This window comes from Pseudopipra pipra, chromosome 4 (genome assembly GCF_036250125.1).
Source record: "Pseudopipra pipra isolate bDixPip1 chromosome 4, bDixPip1.hap1, whole genome shotgun sequence".
In the NCBI taxonomy this organism is placed as follows: domain Eukaryota; kingdom Metazoa; phylum Chordata; class Aves; order Passeriformes; family Pipridae; genus Pseudopipra; species Pseudopipra pipra.
The window spans coordinates 26,475,401-26,491,047 of NC_087552.1; the positions used below are offsets into that span (position 1 = coordinate 26,475,401).

General features: G+C 39.0%; 1 protein-coding gene and 1 long non-coding RNA gene across 6 annotated transcripts in view; both read right to left on the reverse strand.

The window, feature by feature from the left end:
- LOC135412993 (uncharacterized) overlaps positions 1-8,469 on the reverse strand; it is a 66,531-nt gene extending 58,062 nt beyond the window's left edge. The window contains exon 1 of the long non-coding RNA XR_010430062.1: positions 556-8,469. This is a non-coding gene — a long non-coding RNA (uncharacterized LOC135412993). The remainder of the gene's footprint in view (positions 1-555) is intronic.
- Positions 8,470-14,019: 5,550 nt separating this feature from the next.
- PPA2 (inorganic pyrophosphatase 2) overlaps positions 14,020-15,647 on the reverse strand; it is a 35,067-nt gene continuing 33,439 nt past the window's right edge. For 2 of the 5 annotated variants that reach the window (XR_010430061.1, XM_064652035.1), the window contains 2 exons: positions 15,244-15,283; positions 14,020-14,202 (listed from right to left, as the gene is read on the reverse strand). Coding sequence is in view for 4 of the 5 variants with exons in the window: in XM_064652035.1 (XP_064508105.1) it covers positions 14,174-14,202; positions 15,244-15,283 (69 nt within the window). In the remaining variant the exon portion in view is untranslated. The remainder of the gene's footprint in view (positions 14,203-15,243; positions 15,284-15,647) is intronic. The other 3 variants (XM_064652034.1, XM_064652037.1, XM_064652038.1) reach the window with 2 other exon arrangements.

Here is a 15,647-nt window from a genome sequence, read left to right on the forward strand (position 1 = left end):
CTTAGCGGAATTGTTAGGTTCAGTTGCAGGAATGGGAGAACTAGCTTACACTCTAAACAGGATAAACCAGCTCATACTGGTTTACATAAAACACCCTAAATAACAATGCCAACACAGTGTGTCAAATCACTGAACCAACAGACCACGAGATCAAGTTGCTGTTGGATAATCAACAAGTCCTCTGAGACAGACTGTGCTTATCTTCAAAGAACTGGTATTCACCTACTGATTCTTTAAGGTGGTTCATGCTCTTACACTCCATTTTTCTTTATAAAAACTTAGAATGCCAGAAAGATGGTAAAGTATAAGCATACTACGGAGAATATCTAATCTTCTCTGTTCAAATGCACCTTTTTTGGCTATGGCTATCACACAACCCTCAACATACAGGATGGTGCTAAGCACTATGCTCCTTCCAAGTCCCCATTACATGACCCTGCACTTCTCATATTATCTTCTAGACTCCCACCCAGCTGGAGTGGCCTTGGCTGATGTACATGTATAAACATCATCCAGAAATTGCTTTGTATTGCTGCATACTGAATTTAAACCTACCTGCAGTGCACTGGGTTTCTGGTCTGTCTGGCTCTGGCAACTCTGCCTCAGTATGTCCCTGTGCTTTTATTTCTGCAACACAGCAACAATTCAATCACTGTACAATTCTCAAATATGATTCTAGAAATCTGACATAACAAAAGTCCATTTTTATTTGTCCCAGCAATTACAAATCACAGCTGCCTGCTTCTCAGCTTCTGGAGTGGTTTGCTTGTTCCTGATGTTTTGGTGCTTTTCAGGGATAGGATTCTGTTTTGATTTGAAAACGGGAGAAAAGAAGGGAAAGTAACTGTTAATCTTAAAAATCTGTGAACATGAAGGCTATGTGTTCTTTTTCAAGTAATGCATGTTATTTCCTGCCCTTTTATTTGTGATTGCAATTATTCTTATGTTGATATTGTAGGAGTCATAAGGCAATCTACTTGCTTTTAACTGTGTTGACCATGCAAAGCAGATTTTAATCTAAACAATAAGCAGATTCAAGCCAGAAATAAACATGTTGGTGTCCAAATAAAGGAAGCCCACAGGATGTTCTCAGAGCAAGATTTTTCAGGATTGGTTCCACTGATATTTCTAAAGTGAATTAAACAGTGCTTTTATTGACACTAACAATAGAAAGCACAGTAATTCCAATCTTGATTTCCATTTCTTAACATTTATACAGGCTACCAGGTTTTTTTGCTTTTTCGCCTTTTTTTTTTTTAAGTGATTACACAGCACAGATGTAGTTAAACCAAATCCAAAATGCATCTGCCCACACTTTTGTCAGTGCTGCATTTCCCCTGACCTATTTACTAAGGAAAAAATTACACTGCAGATTTATGGGGTCTGAAAAAAGCCATTAGTGAGAATTTGATTTGCATAATTAAAGTATCACAGTTGAAAGTAAATGTTATTTATTATCAGAAAAAAAGGAACAATGTTGAAGTGGTGTTATTAGGTGGTCACTTGCATTGCAACAGCGAGAAAGGTCAAAAGCATTTAGCATTTTGAAAAAAGGAAAAGTATCTTCAAAGTAGGTCACTTCCAAACACCTAATTCATTCCTAACAATTCACTGTAGCTCCCATAATTTATGAATCCCAAGGATGCACTTAAACATCTGCAATTTCATTATTTTGCATTTCATACCATTAGCTTAACATTTTGACGAATCATTGTGCAGGTAACAAGTCGAGAAGTTGAAGATTACAGTTGCAGGAGAAGCAATGAACCCAGCTGTTCAGCATGATCAAGAAAGGATTATTTCCAATGACAGGTCATAGCAGAGGATTTTCTTGCTGTTGTTTAATACCTGTAACAGCTGAAAAAACAGCTGCTTGGTTTGAACATTTCAAAATTCTTCAATGTTTTCAGGGTTTTTGTTTTTAGGGGGTTTTCTTGTGTTTTGGGGAGGTTTGTTTGGTGTGGTTCTTTCAAGAAAGAAGAAAAAAAACTGCAGAGCTCACAATCAACTTGTTTGAGATCTTTCAATTTCATAGAATCCCCCTCCTCTTTTACAAAAGCGTAACAGCCTTTCATGAAAACTAGCAGGGTAGGCATACCATAACAGCCTCATGAAAGAACCAGCGCTGTTTTAAACACATTCAACATAAGGTCATGAAGTCTTGGAGCATTTCCAGAATGGCAGAGAAATATTATGCAGCCTCTCACTCCTGCCCTTCCATAGAAGTGGCCATGGCTGCTGGTAGGGCAGCATCCCTTGAGGATATCCTTTGCCTCACAGGACTTGCCTTTAGCCAGGGTCTGACCCCTTCTTCCAGTTTCCTCTCTCCTTGTAACTACCGGAAGTGATGTCTCAACTATTCCGTGACTTTCAGATTCACACACTTTCTCCAAGAGTTGCTCCATCACGACATCCAGCCATACACGCCTCTTCCATCCTTTTCTGATGCATCCCATGAGGCAAAAGGATTACAGCAACAATGTCTGCTTTTCCCTCCTCTACCTGCATTCTGCATTTAGTGTTGGACTGAGTTTAGAGAATGCAAACAGCATGTCCAATTCAGCAGTTCTCAAATAATCAGACAAGGAATACCACTACAGACTTCCTGCACCTTACTGATAACAACTCCTTTTAGAGTTCAGCACTTGTGGCACTGTAGTTTCAAACAGGTTAATTTCACTGGCTTTCCTTCATCTAGGTCAGGACTTCCCAAGCCGTGGTTTCCACACCATGCACGATGTGCAAAGCCAGTTTGAAGGGATATGTCCTAAAACCAGACCCGCCCACAGTTGTTTCTCTGGAGGAAATGGGGACGGTAAACACTGCCCATGCAGCTGAATGCTTCCTCCTGTGCCTGCCAACAGCCCCAGGCCTGCCACCACATCTCTTTGTGTGATAAAAGTCAGTGCAGAAGGTGGAAATTAGCAATCTTTGAGCACTTACTCATCTGCACAAGAATTCTTTTGCTGCTTTGCCCTCTCAGCCTGGGTTTTCACAGAATCAGGTTCTGTGCACAAAGGTATCTGTTTCACCATTCACTAATTTCACTTCCCAGCATGAAGTACAGCACCAGAGACTCTCCTGTGCCACATGACAGTGGGTCCCAGCAGTCTCTCTGTCTTCCCTTTCCCTGACTTGTCCTGAAGTAACCAACAACTATTTAGTGAGGATGTGGATAATGTGACTGTGCAGCCATGCAGCTGTGCGGAGTCATCTGACTGCCATGTGGCACTAATTTGGAAGCTAATCTGGATGAAGCTGTCATTTCCCTCATCTTACCTTCCTTCTTTCCATTTCTCATGGAAGTCTCATAGAGATTCAAATGGCATTTTTCCATTCAGAGTATTGCAGCATTTGCCACAATCTCATTCCAACATCAAGAAAGCAAACTTCAGGACATTCAACCAAGTTTTGCATGGGCGGGGGGGGGGGGGGGGGGAAGAAAAAGCAAAGACAGTAACTCCCATCTCCATGCACACTTCCATAGGAAGCAGCATGCTTCCAGGAAAGCAGTCCTCTGAGTTGACACACTACACCACTTCCCCTTTCCTGTCCTGATCCCCGTGTAGGCAGCGAGGGGGAGAACCTCTGTGGTTACTGCCTTGGCCCCTTCTGCCAGGCAAGCAAGAGCGAGGAAAGTAGGGAAGAGGACTGCCCGGGCAGCAGCGGCTTAGCTACCCCTGCTGATGGCAGGCAGAAGTGCGGGGCGCCAGCTCTGCCCTCTGCTCGGGTCTTGGCCAAGCTCAGGGCGAGCCCAGGGAAGCGGCTGCCATTCCTCACTGCTCAAGACCAAGCTTGTAGGTGTTTACCAAGAGTCACCCAAAGGTCACTAAATGATTCAGTCTGCAATAAAACTTGAAAGTCGTGATGCTGTAAATCTGCCACTTGCTGTAACCACTAAATCACGTATAGAAATCAACATCTGTAACGCGTCTTCAGTTTCACAAAGCATGACCACATTTTAAATTTGGGACCTGGAATGCAAGAGACAATTTCACACCTACTTCAAGAGGGAAAATTAACTCAGGCTGAAGCTCACTGTTTGTTTTGGATAATGTTTTCATTTTAACTTAATCTTTCCGCAGCTCCCTCCCCCCAACATATTTCCTTAAGGCCTGAGCTTCTTTTCATTTGCCTGCACCACTGAACTGTGCTCTTCAACCAATTTCCACATGTCACTACTTTAAGGAAATAAAGCATTTTCTCAATACAAGGAATTGGGAAAACTCACTGAATACAGGGGGAAATAAACATCTAAAAAAATTGGAAAACCATGGTAAATGCATGACCAAAAGTTTCTGCAAACATGGAAGTACTTCTTCTGTTTCTCCCAACATTTCCAACTACTGTTTTTCCTCTTGGGTCAGTGCTTGCATCATACAGGATCTTTTCTTGAGAAGACACCATAACTAGGAAAGTAACACAAGATTGCTTGAGAGCTGGATGGTTTTAAGCAGTGAATTAATCAACTGTTCCCCCTAAGAATATCCTCCTTTCAGAAGTGGTTGGGACCTAAAGTAACTGGGGAGGTTGAGGATACCACCTCCCTAACCCCTCACCACAGTCTCCTCATGTTCTCAGAATGAGAAACAAGCTGCTGTGGTCAGTGTGTGTCACAGGGTTTTGCAAATAATACAGAAAAACTGATAGGTTCTGAGAAACAAACCAGGGAAAGGGAGACCTGGTTCATTCATTCATGCTCACAAATATAAAATCAGAGCAGTAACACACAAGGTGGGAAAAAATATCCCTCACAATCTACTTGTTTCCTTCAACTCCACAGTTGTCTTAGAACCCTGATCTCTCTCACGTTTTCATCAGTATCACCTCCATAGTGCATATCAACTCCTCTCACATGGAACACCCAGATAACTCCAGTTCCAACACTCTTCCTACAAATCTGTGCTCTACAAAAATGAATGCACAAGCCCTCACCCTGCCTGAACACTCACTGTCCCTGGCCCCAGAAACATAAGCTCAGCAAGGAGAAAACAGTCTAGAGCTCTATTGCTGTCTAATCCACATGGCAGATCAAATTTTCCTTTGTGCAAGTTCCACAGCTTTTCATTCTCCACTGTGCATCCCTTCTGCTGCCTTTCTTATCTCAACAAAAAAAGTCAAAATGCCTCTAAAAGCAGACATATTTCACACAAGATACACATGGGATGCCAAAGGTCCATCTTCTGCTGGAATCACTTGTGGCTGGATCATACTATGATGTTAAGTTCCTGTCAGCCCTCTCCCAGAACATCTGAAATGGGCCTAACTAGAATTAACAACTTCAGAATGGGAAAAGAAAGGGGGTGGAGGGGGGGAAGAAGGAAAAAAAATGACCAAGTGTTTGCCAATAAACCAACCATAAAAGTTCCGTTGAACTTCTCCTTTCTGTGCTTCTCAGATAGTTCTCTTTTTCAGATGGAAAGGGGAACTGTAAAAAGAAAGACTTTTCTGATCCTCTTTCCAAACTGGCATTTTGGTCATCCAGGGTTTGAGGTTGTTGTTAGTGGGTTGGTTTTTGGTGTTTTTTTGAAGGCTGAGTGCTTATTCAAATTCTGCATTTCATGGTCACATCATCCTACCATTAGCAGTGACTCCACTGGGTAACACCCTGTTCCTTAATGTTTAAAACAATGTACAGAGCTTTTACTCCTGCATTGCAGTCCCAGTTCTGACAGGATCTATGAACAGACCATTTCCCCCTGCTGCAACAGAGCAGAAGAGATGTCCATCACTAACTGTTCACACCATGCCTTGCTCAGAGTTACCACTTCCTCAAATCTGCTGATCTGTTTAGTCTAGTTATCCCTCTGTTGGCCGTTTCTATCAAAATGTCCTTGCTTCAGTTATACAATCCAAAAACTGTAAATCTCTGAAAGCCTGATCTGAGAGGTGGAAAGCTCATGAGACATTTGCTACAGTTAGATATTGTGCATCCACAGCCTTTTGGGGACAGTCTACTCAACTGCCTCAATCTTACCCATAAAATCTCTCTTCAGGAACTACTGCTTAATTTAACATAGCTAAATTGTGCATGGTCAAAAGAAAGACATGCAACATTTTCTAATCCCCTGACAAGAGGGAGGTTGGAATAAAATTCTGCATATACTTACCTTCCTATCCCTCCTTCTCAAGAGCTTCAGGTTCAAGCAGAATACCTCTTGGCATTCCCTCTCTACCCTGCTGCACTAGGGCTTAAAATAGTAATTAGAGCACAACTTCCAAAAAGGGCAGATCTGCCTCAGCCTGTTTGAAAAATGAAAGAGGAAAAAAAGCAAGATATCACAGCTATTTTTTGCTGGTAACACCGTAATCCAGTGAATAAAGTTGCAATTGAGTTTAACTTGGCTCCATGTCCTTTAATGTAAATATTCTGCTGCTGGCATTAAACATGTTAACATTTGAGCATATGGTCCAAACACCACACTTTTACTGAAGCAAACATCATCAGCTTGAATAAAAACCTAAATACACAGACTCCTACAACAGAATTTCTTATTAATGGAAAACTGCTAAAAAATATAGTTAATTATTTGGACTGTATGAATAGTTCAACTTAGATGGCTACAGCCCCATCATCCAAATTATTTTCAGTCACCCTGCCAAAGGAATTGCCTCTAGTTTATACTTTCATCAACATGCAAGATTGAAAGTAAGAAGAAAGACAGGACCACAGTAGGTCTGTGTTATGTGCAGAAGTTTCTTCATGTAATAAAAGATTTTAACCACCTGTCTCCAGGTGCGAGGTGAGAGTTCTGTGTCAGTGATGTAGGAGTGTTTTACAGTAACACAGGGTAGGTCAGCAATCTCCAAACACCAGTTCAAAGGGTTTGCAGAAGCAATTCCAGTGGTGCTACTTAACTCCTGGAAGGCAGTAGCTCTTCACAGTTTGGTTCCATGTCAGAGAACTACATGTTGGTTGGTGTCGTTCATGAATGCTCTAGGATTCAGCTGACAAAAGGACACAAGAGGGTTTAGTTCCAGGGAAAAGTACTTCCTCAAGGTGAGTTGCACTTTTATGTCCTTTGGAAACACAAGGCTTGTTTTTCTGCACCTCAGCAACATGTGGTATGTAGATGAGCAAGACTTGAAGATACAACAGCATGGATTTAAGGTCCCAATATCCTACATTTTTACTATTTAGGGCATGCTAATTTAACACTTAAACTTGAGTCCTGCTTACATGACTGTGTTACAAGCAGCCACTCTCCTCCACACAATACATAACTTTTAAAACAATAGCACCATGACACAGTAGCACAGAAGTTGATGGGTAAGGTAAGTCTCTGGAGTTCTCCTCCTTCACATACCAGCCACTGCCCCTCAGTAACCCACTAATGTTCACTGCTCCTCAAGTTCTCTCAATGGCAGAACAGGAATAGCATTTAATTTTTCTCCCATATCTGATCTTTTTTTAATACTTAGAATGTTAGCTCTTTGAGGTGCTATATATATTTTGATGTACCTACTACAATGCCCTCTGATCATGATTATAAGTTCTCATAGATGCAGAAAATGGTTATGGCTACAAAATTAGGTTTTTTCGTTATTCATATTCTAGAAAATAGCATCTTTAAAATCAGAAAAAATAGCTTCCTAGTTTTGTTATACAGAATAGGCATTTAATTTTTATGTATACTCTGTGTCATCTGATGGGTCAGAAGACTTCAGTGCAACATGGTTTTGAAATGAATAATTTAAAAATAGAAATTTTTAAATAGGAAAATTTATAATTTAAAAATTCAGAAAGCAAACCCCAATTATTACAGAAGAGAACTGGGAATGAGTCAGCTACATCTATTCACTATACAACTAATCATCATAAAGAAACCATTTTTGCTACGCTTATTTTAATAAGCTTATATTTAGAAAGGGATTAGGCTTTTAAGTTAAAATGAAAAAAAACCTGAAGTTTTTAGGAGCTGGTGTGCATATGTTCACTAACTGCTACAGTTTGCTTGGTCCCTTCTTGGTAAAGGGCATATCTCCCCATATCTATTTCTCTCCCTTCTCTGAAAAAATTTCTTTTACATGAGATCACTAGATCACATGTTCAGTGAAAAATATCACATGCTGTGCAACTTGCATACATTATACTTTCAGGCAGACCATAAGCACATTGGTATGATTCAGAGTAGCTATACTATATATATAACAAAGAGCTTGTATGTCACAGAAACATCATTATGATATTTTCAAGAATTGTGTCACTTCTTCCAAGAAGTATGAATTGAAAAGAGACATCTAATGCTAATTTGCATTTCAGTTGAAGCTCTCTCCAACCATTCCAGCTCAAGATAGAGTGCTAAGTGTATCACATTTACAAAGCAGATTATCAAAATCGGGGAGGAACACCTTTACAGGCTTTGTAGATAACAGACAAAGATGTTCCAATAACACTTAGGTCCACAGAAACACAAATCTCAAATTTCTTTTTGAATTAGGACAGGAGATGCCCTTTTCTTTCCCACATTTGTGGGAAAGAAAACTGCTCTCCCAGTTGCATGACTAGCTACAACTGTCTTCATATGCACTTCACAACAGCTCTTACCCTGACTCTTTTCTCTTCCAGGATTTCCCTTCCACATACATAGAGCTATAGAAACGTTTTTTGACAGAATTCCAAAACTCCTCTTGTCTGAACACTTAGAGGCTTTGTGCTGCCAACCTACAGGGTCAGAGAGACATCTGTCAGTAATAAGACTTCCTTGACCTTTAAAGTTTTTAAGCCACTAATGCCCACGACATTACTGTAACATGAACAGATACTATCCCTACTTATAGACACAAAAAGGGAGAGAGGTTAGTCTGGTTTGTCAGTCAGAAAACTGCCCAAGTAAAGAGCTAGGAATTCCTAAACTCTCTGTTCCCAAATTGTCACAGGCAAGGAATAAATAATCTAGTTAAATCAAGGCAATAATGAGACAAGAAGTAAATTTCAGTGAACAGCTGTCAGGGGAATTTTGTCCTCACCTGACTGTGCCTTCCCTCTCAGCTCTCCATGGAGAGCAGGCTGCCAAATGCCACTCAGCTAGACGTGATCTTTTTACTACATAGTAGGTTTCTGAATAGCAGGATATTTTCACTTTGACTCTTAAACCAGCTTTGTTCCCAGGCCTCCTATGATTTACAGTTAAAATGTTCAGAACTCCCAGGTGGTCACGAGTTACACTTTGAAACTGGCTTTTCTGCACTCCAAAACCACCATGAATAGGTCCATTAGGGGACTTTAAGGCCTGCTTAAGAATTGAGTCTAGTCTCCCAAAGAACTCACAAGGACAAAGATGCCAATTTACACCTTGAACTTTTACCACCACTGATGCTCTTTTCACTCCTAAGATAATTACCCCATCAAACAACCTTGGCAGATCAGTCTGACTAGAAAAGCCTGAGTCTTCAGTCAATCCTTCAGAAAGCCTGTTAGTATAGCTAACCTCATTGTAAACAAAGCTGGATGTATCCTATGTTTTTCTCCCCTCTTCAGTGCTGGGACAAGTCTTTGTTAGAAATCAGACCACTGATAAAAGAAACTTTTCTACTCCTGCCCAAGGCCACAAGATACCCTAAGGAGAAGCAGAATTTAAAGTTAATTCTTTGTATTCCAACCCAAGGCTTTTGACACCAGATGGATGTTTACTCTTTAGCATACTTAAAATGTGAAATACAAAATGCTTAAGAAAATCCCCAAACCTGTAGTTGGTATAATAGCAGCAGGCAGCAGTCAGTCACAGACAAATCAGTTTCCTAACATTCTGATATCCCTATCCTGATATACACATCAATAAATGAGCATAAAGCCAATAACAGCTACGAAGTGCAACCATTTCAGTAACTACACTTACTCTCTTCATCCCAAAAGAGAAGCTTATAGGACCATACACTGATCTATTAGAACTGAACACTGCACACAAAACCAGATCTTCAGGTCGGAAAAAAACCCCTAATTTCCAGGCAAGTATTAATACATACACAGAAGCAAACCACAAGGCGTGCAACTGAACACATAAATTTGCACATGTGTGGTAACACTTGGGTAATGCAAGTATTATTCTTCCAAAGGTAATGAACAAAAAAGTTAGAATTAAATTTGGTGACATCTGTGAAGAATCTACAAACTTTATGGGAAAAAGCTGATGGGCAGCAGTGTTCTGGCACATAAGACATATTCTTCATGAAATTATTTTTGGCTTCTGCATTTTCCCTTACAAAACGAAACCCTTTTTTGATCCTTGCAAGTAGACCAAATCATCAACAAAAATCTTTCTTTTGACTCAGCATACTGAATCACTGACAAGACTGAATCATTTTTAACTTAGCAGATCGAGAATGAAAATAAAAAGAAAACCATGCAGCACTACCTGAATTCTGCCTATAGCAGCAGAACACTTAAAAACTTCTGCCACAAGAATTAGCAAAGAGTTAATTAGCCAAAGGTGACAAACAATCACAAAGCGACAATCTACTGCAGTGAGCTTGGCTTTTTTCAGTCTACCATCTAGCCCCCATCTGTAGTTTCAGGAAGAGAGTACTTGCTGCACAGAACAGTAACAGTAAGCTGTGAGAAATCATCAGCTGTGTGTGGATCAGTCGTCAGCACTGCTGAGCACCCACGTCATCTCTGCATAACCCAAGAGACTCTCAGAAAGTCAACTTAACAATAAATGCAATTGCTGCTTTCCATTATTTTCCCTCACTCAAAAGACCAAAGATTAAAGTACTATTTCTGAGCACTTATGGGATGCAATTTCAACTTTTGTATGGTAGGTAAGTGTTCTTCTTTGGCAAATGCATCCTATTGACCTCTCCAGTCACATGTAATCAGCATTATTACATGTTGCTCTAACATTTAGGCATAACTGTTTTAAAGCATTTCAGTCACTCCTCTTTAGGTTTCTATTCATTACTTTTATTCACCTGACCCTCCTAGATCTGCCTTATATTCTTTCTGTCCTCTTCGAGCCAACTTTTTTCCTATTCATTGTCTAAGTCCCAGAACTCCTGTCCACAGAGAGCGGAACCCAGGTTGTCAAACCTGGCAGGAAATCATCTTACACTTCATAGCAAGGGCAGAAAAACAACCTTTACACCCTACTGACTTAATATTGGGGTTGAATTCTCACTGGACTAAAACTGAACTACAAGCCATTAAAAAGATTCAATCCCAGTAAAAGCAAAGAGAAGCATGAAATAATACTTTGGCCAGCTTAAGACTGCTTTCTGCTGTGGTTCTCAAGCGTTAACACAAATGGTAACCACGGACAAGTTATGGTAAGGCATAACATCTCCTTACATAACATCTATGAACAGTTATCCCAAACATATTTCAGAATTACTTCCTATTCTTTTGGGGGGTTTCAGAGGATGTCCATTGTTACTAACAGCATGAAAATAACATCCTAACAAGGACAATATCACGCTATTTTCACAGTCCTTTTATTTTCACACTTTATAAAGAATAATGAACATTATTTCCACATAAGTAAAATTCAAACCCCACTTTCCACTGGGAGGATTGATGTGTGGACTCCATGCCAGTAAAAGGTAATACTTTGAGCAGCAGCTAATTATATAAGTAAAAAGAATCTTCACTGTCACAATAGTGAGGAGGAAAAAAGGTAACCTCTCCTTTCTCTCCAAAACACACAAAAAGAGGAAAGCAAGATGAAAAATTATCCTTTAAAGAAATAAGTACGTACGTGTATTATATGTTCAACACAGAAAAAAATACAGTTAAGATGGATTTATTTCCTGGAGGAAAAAAAAAATGTTTCTCTCCATGCTCTTATTTACAGAAGATATTAGTATCAGATATGAAAAAGTTCTTTTCATGAAACTATTGCTACACTTAGCTTCCTGCTACAGTGAAACTAATCTTAAATACAACAATATAGGCATATAAATACAAACACACAAATACAAAACAGCCAAAATAAAATAATGTGTTTATTGCACAGACTTCTTTTTCCTGAGGAGATCTGAAAAATAATATTCTAATTTCTCTGTCCCATTCCTCTAATCCTCTTATAAGCAGACATTCTCTCAACAGCTATTTAATTATGCTGAATTTCTGAGATCCACATTAGTAGCATCCAGTACATTCTAGCAGCAAGGCTATGTGTAACAGCACATCTTCATATCCCACTTGGGAAAAATCTTCAGAAAATGTACACAAACACTTGTCTTCAGACTACTTTCAGCATGACAGTCATCTGTTTACATACTCTACATGTAAGAAATATTTTAACATTTTCAAATTTATGGTAGTATTAGGCATTTCCAATCACTTCAATTTTCAGCTTTCCCAAGTACTCCTTGTCATTTTCTTGCACAAAGCCTGATATAGAAATCTATTTTTCCTTATGAATTCATAACCACATTCCAGCAACACACTTAGAAATTAAAAACCATTACTAAAATTATTTGAAGTAAAAATGAAGTAACTTCAAAAAAAAAAAAAAAGAAAAAAAGGAAAAAAAGGACAGCAGTGACCACTGTATAGGGAAGATAATGTGATTTTACACAGTGCCCTTTATTGTCCAGCTGTCCTTAGGTACTTTATAACACAGTATGCCTCGAAGGTGTAGTGCCATAAAGGCAAATGCAGCAGCTGTTGTGCAAGCTACAAGAGCTCACCTCTAACAAGAGGAAACTCATCCTGAGAGGCTCCATGTGAACAAAAGGCACTCAAGAAACATTTACCCTATTTAAGAAAGACTGTACCTATAATGCTGCATGCACATAGAATTCTAAACTATAAAATAAACACAGAAAATCAGTACAGTAAAGGTACGTTGGATGCAACATATCCCTTGACTACAAAAAATCAAAGTAGTCCTTAATATCTGAGATTTATGTTGCATTTTTCATACCACACCTGAACTCTTGTGTATAAAACAATGGAGAGCTCTATGCAGATGGGAGAACTTCATCTGCTCCTAAGTGCTGTGGCCCAAACTGAGAACTCTGAAGTGACTGGTGCTTATACACTAGATAGTATACTGGAAGAGTCTCTAAACCAGGGATATCGTATCCTAAAATCAAAGAAACATTTCCAAAGGTGAAAACTTTCTTACTAAAAACTTATTCTTTGTATAGGAAAAGTTAGTCCTCCATGGCAAGCCACAGCATAACTCTTTCAGTTCTTTATCTTCCACTTCCCTCCTATGTCAGCAGTATTAACCTTTTGTTTCCGACACTGTACAAAGCAGACAATGCTCACCTTTGGTCTCAGTAACAAGCTGGATGAAGTTGTCTGTCTATATTATCATTTCCTCTCTTTCTACTTAACAGCTGGCTTTTTTTGTCTTTAATGAACACTGTCGTACAGACAAGCCAGATATAATCCTGCAGTAGGAAAAAATGGCAGATATTTTTACCATGAAAGTACAAAACTTAGTTCTGTACATTTTATTAAGCTTGTCTCATTGAATGAATAACTAACTGTCAAAAGCATACACAGTTCTAAAAATGGAAGCCTTCCATAAGGAAAATCCTTCCTGTATGATGAAACACACAACTTATCAAAACAGGATGCAGAACAGAGAGCACATGTGCATCCTTACTTCAATTGTTATGGCATTAGCCCTTCCTAGTTGAATTAATCTTTGGAATGATGTTGTGTTTGTTTTTTTTAAAGCAAGTATGCTCTGCTCATAACTCTACGAAGCGTGCAGAGACAACTGGGCACAAAAGTAAATACAACTCAGGAAATAGTCACCTATCAAAGAACATGGTAAACTCCTAAGCCTATTACATAAAGATTACTGTCTCCTTGAAACAGATTAAAGTCAGGGTGGCCAGAAAAGTCCTAAGATATAAATTAACAGTCTTCTATGCACTCGATGGCTGGATTATTCCAAAATCTGGAGAACAAGGTTGAAGACAACTTATCTCCCATCTCATTCAATACTACACTTCATGAGTGGATACAAGCAATTCTGGAGTTCTGAGATGCAGAAATAAACAAACAAGCAAGCCCTCCTCTGTTCCACCCTACACAAAGATAGACATGGAAAGGAAACATTTATTATAATGGCAGTGTTTATTTACAAGAGAGAAGGTTTACACAAGTTGAAAAGTTGTTTCAACAGGAATCCAACAATTAGTGCTCTTTCCCATCTTCAAAAAAAGGGACGACTTTAAGATTTGATGATGCACCTCCAGAAGACTTTGATGATCACTTGGGACAAAAGTACCAGAAATCAACTAAAACAACAAAAAAAAAGAAGTACATCAAGAGTGACATGAGTTCTATACAACCAGCCGGACACAAACACTTGAAAAAGCAATATTCTCCACTTTCAGCTACCTCCTCTCCCATAACAATCCCTCTGGGTGAGCTCTATCCCCAGCCTGTGCAAAGCAGGGCCCCAAAATAATATCTGTTCACTCTAACAATTAGTTTTGCTGAAACAATCCTGCAACAAGTTACAACACTGTTGTGACCATCTCTGGAAAACATCAAAGACCAGGCAGATTGTGTTCAGTTGTCTGTCAGAGGTCTGAGATGTAATACTTTGGTAAATAAATGCTATTTATTGGCATGCCATATAAAAGCAAATGGAATGCAACTTGTTTTCCATGACATGGACTACACAGATGTTACTTTGTACACAATCTGGAACTCGGCTCATGACTAAGTTTGAGTTACTGTTTTCATAATTCCCTCCATCTCAAAAAGAATGTATGCCTTCTCTATAGTTCCTGCCAGTAGAAAAATTTTTTTTAAAGTAGTTAAAAATGAAAGTGTAGGATGCATTCTTATTTCCTAAAGAGAAACACATGTTCTGTTAACAAGAAAAAAAGTCATAACAGTGAAAAGATAAAGTTTTGTCTTTAGAACTTACACTTGTAAAGTAGGTATGGTTATGCAAATTTTGGGAAAAGGAGCTGTTCATTTGATTAGTTAGCTACTGTGAGGTATGACAAAAACTAAGGCAAAGCAACCTACCTCCTCTGCTTTAAAAAGGATAAATGTCATGCATTTGCCTAGCATAATCAATGACAGAAAAATTTTGTCTTCTCATCTTTTTATGTGGACTACACTTTCACTCAAAAGGAATCTCCCGCAAACCATCCATGAATTTCTGTTATGTTCTATTTAACAGGGGACAGGCGATATGATATGACAGGATATACTATTATTATTTTCATATACACAAAACCACCTTTTTTCAGCAAAACAGTTATGTCAATTTTTAAAGCAAGCAGTTAGAGAAATAGTATGGCATCTGGGAAAAAAGGTACCTTCTGGGGAAACAGAATCTCCATTCACATGCACTGGTGCCTAAAAATAAAACAAACCAAACCAAGGTATCAGTATTTAGTTAAGGTTTTACAGGTAGCACCCAAACTCCAAGTTATTTTACTCCTCAAGGCAAGAGGTATTAACAAAAACAGAACTTTCTCTTGCTCCTGCAGGACATATTCCACCTTACAGATTTCTCACCCCCACTCTACAAATTTCTTTGTTGCTCATAAATGACAAAACAAGCACACAAATAATTAGTGATAGATTAACGCCTTACCTAATGTAAAGGGGATTTTCCTACTCTATCATCTTTGAGGATAATAGGATTTGTTTTTTACATACAAAAGGGTAAAAATGCCTTTCCATTTATTATATTCCACTGTAAGATATGCATGTGAAT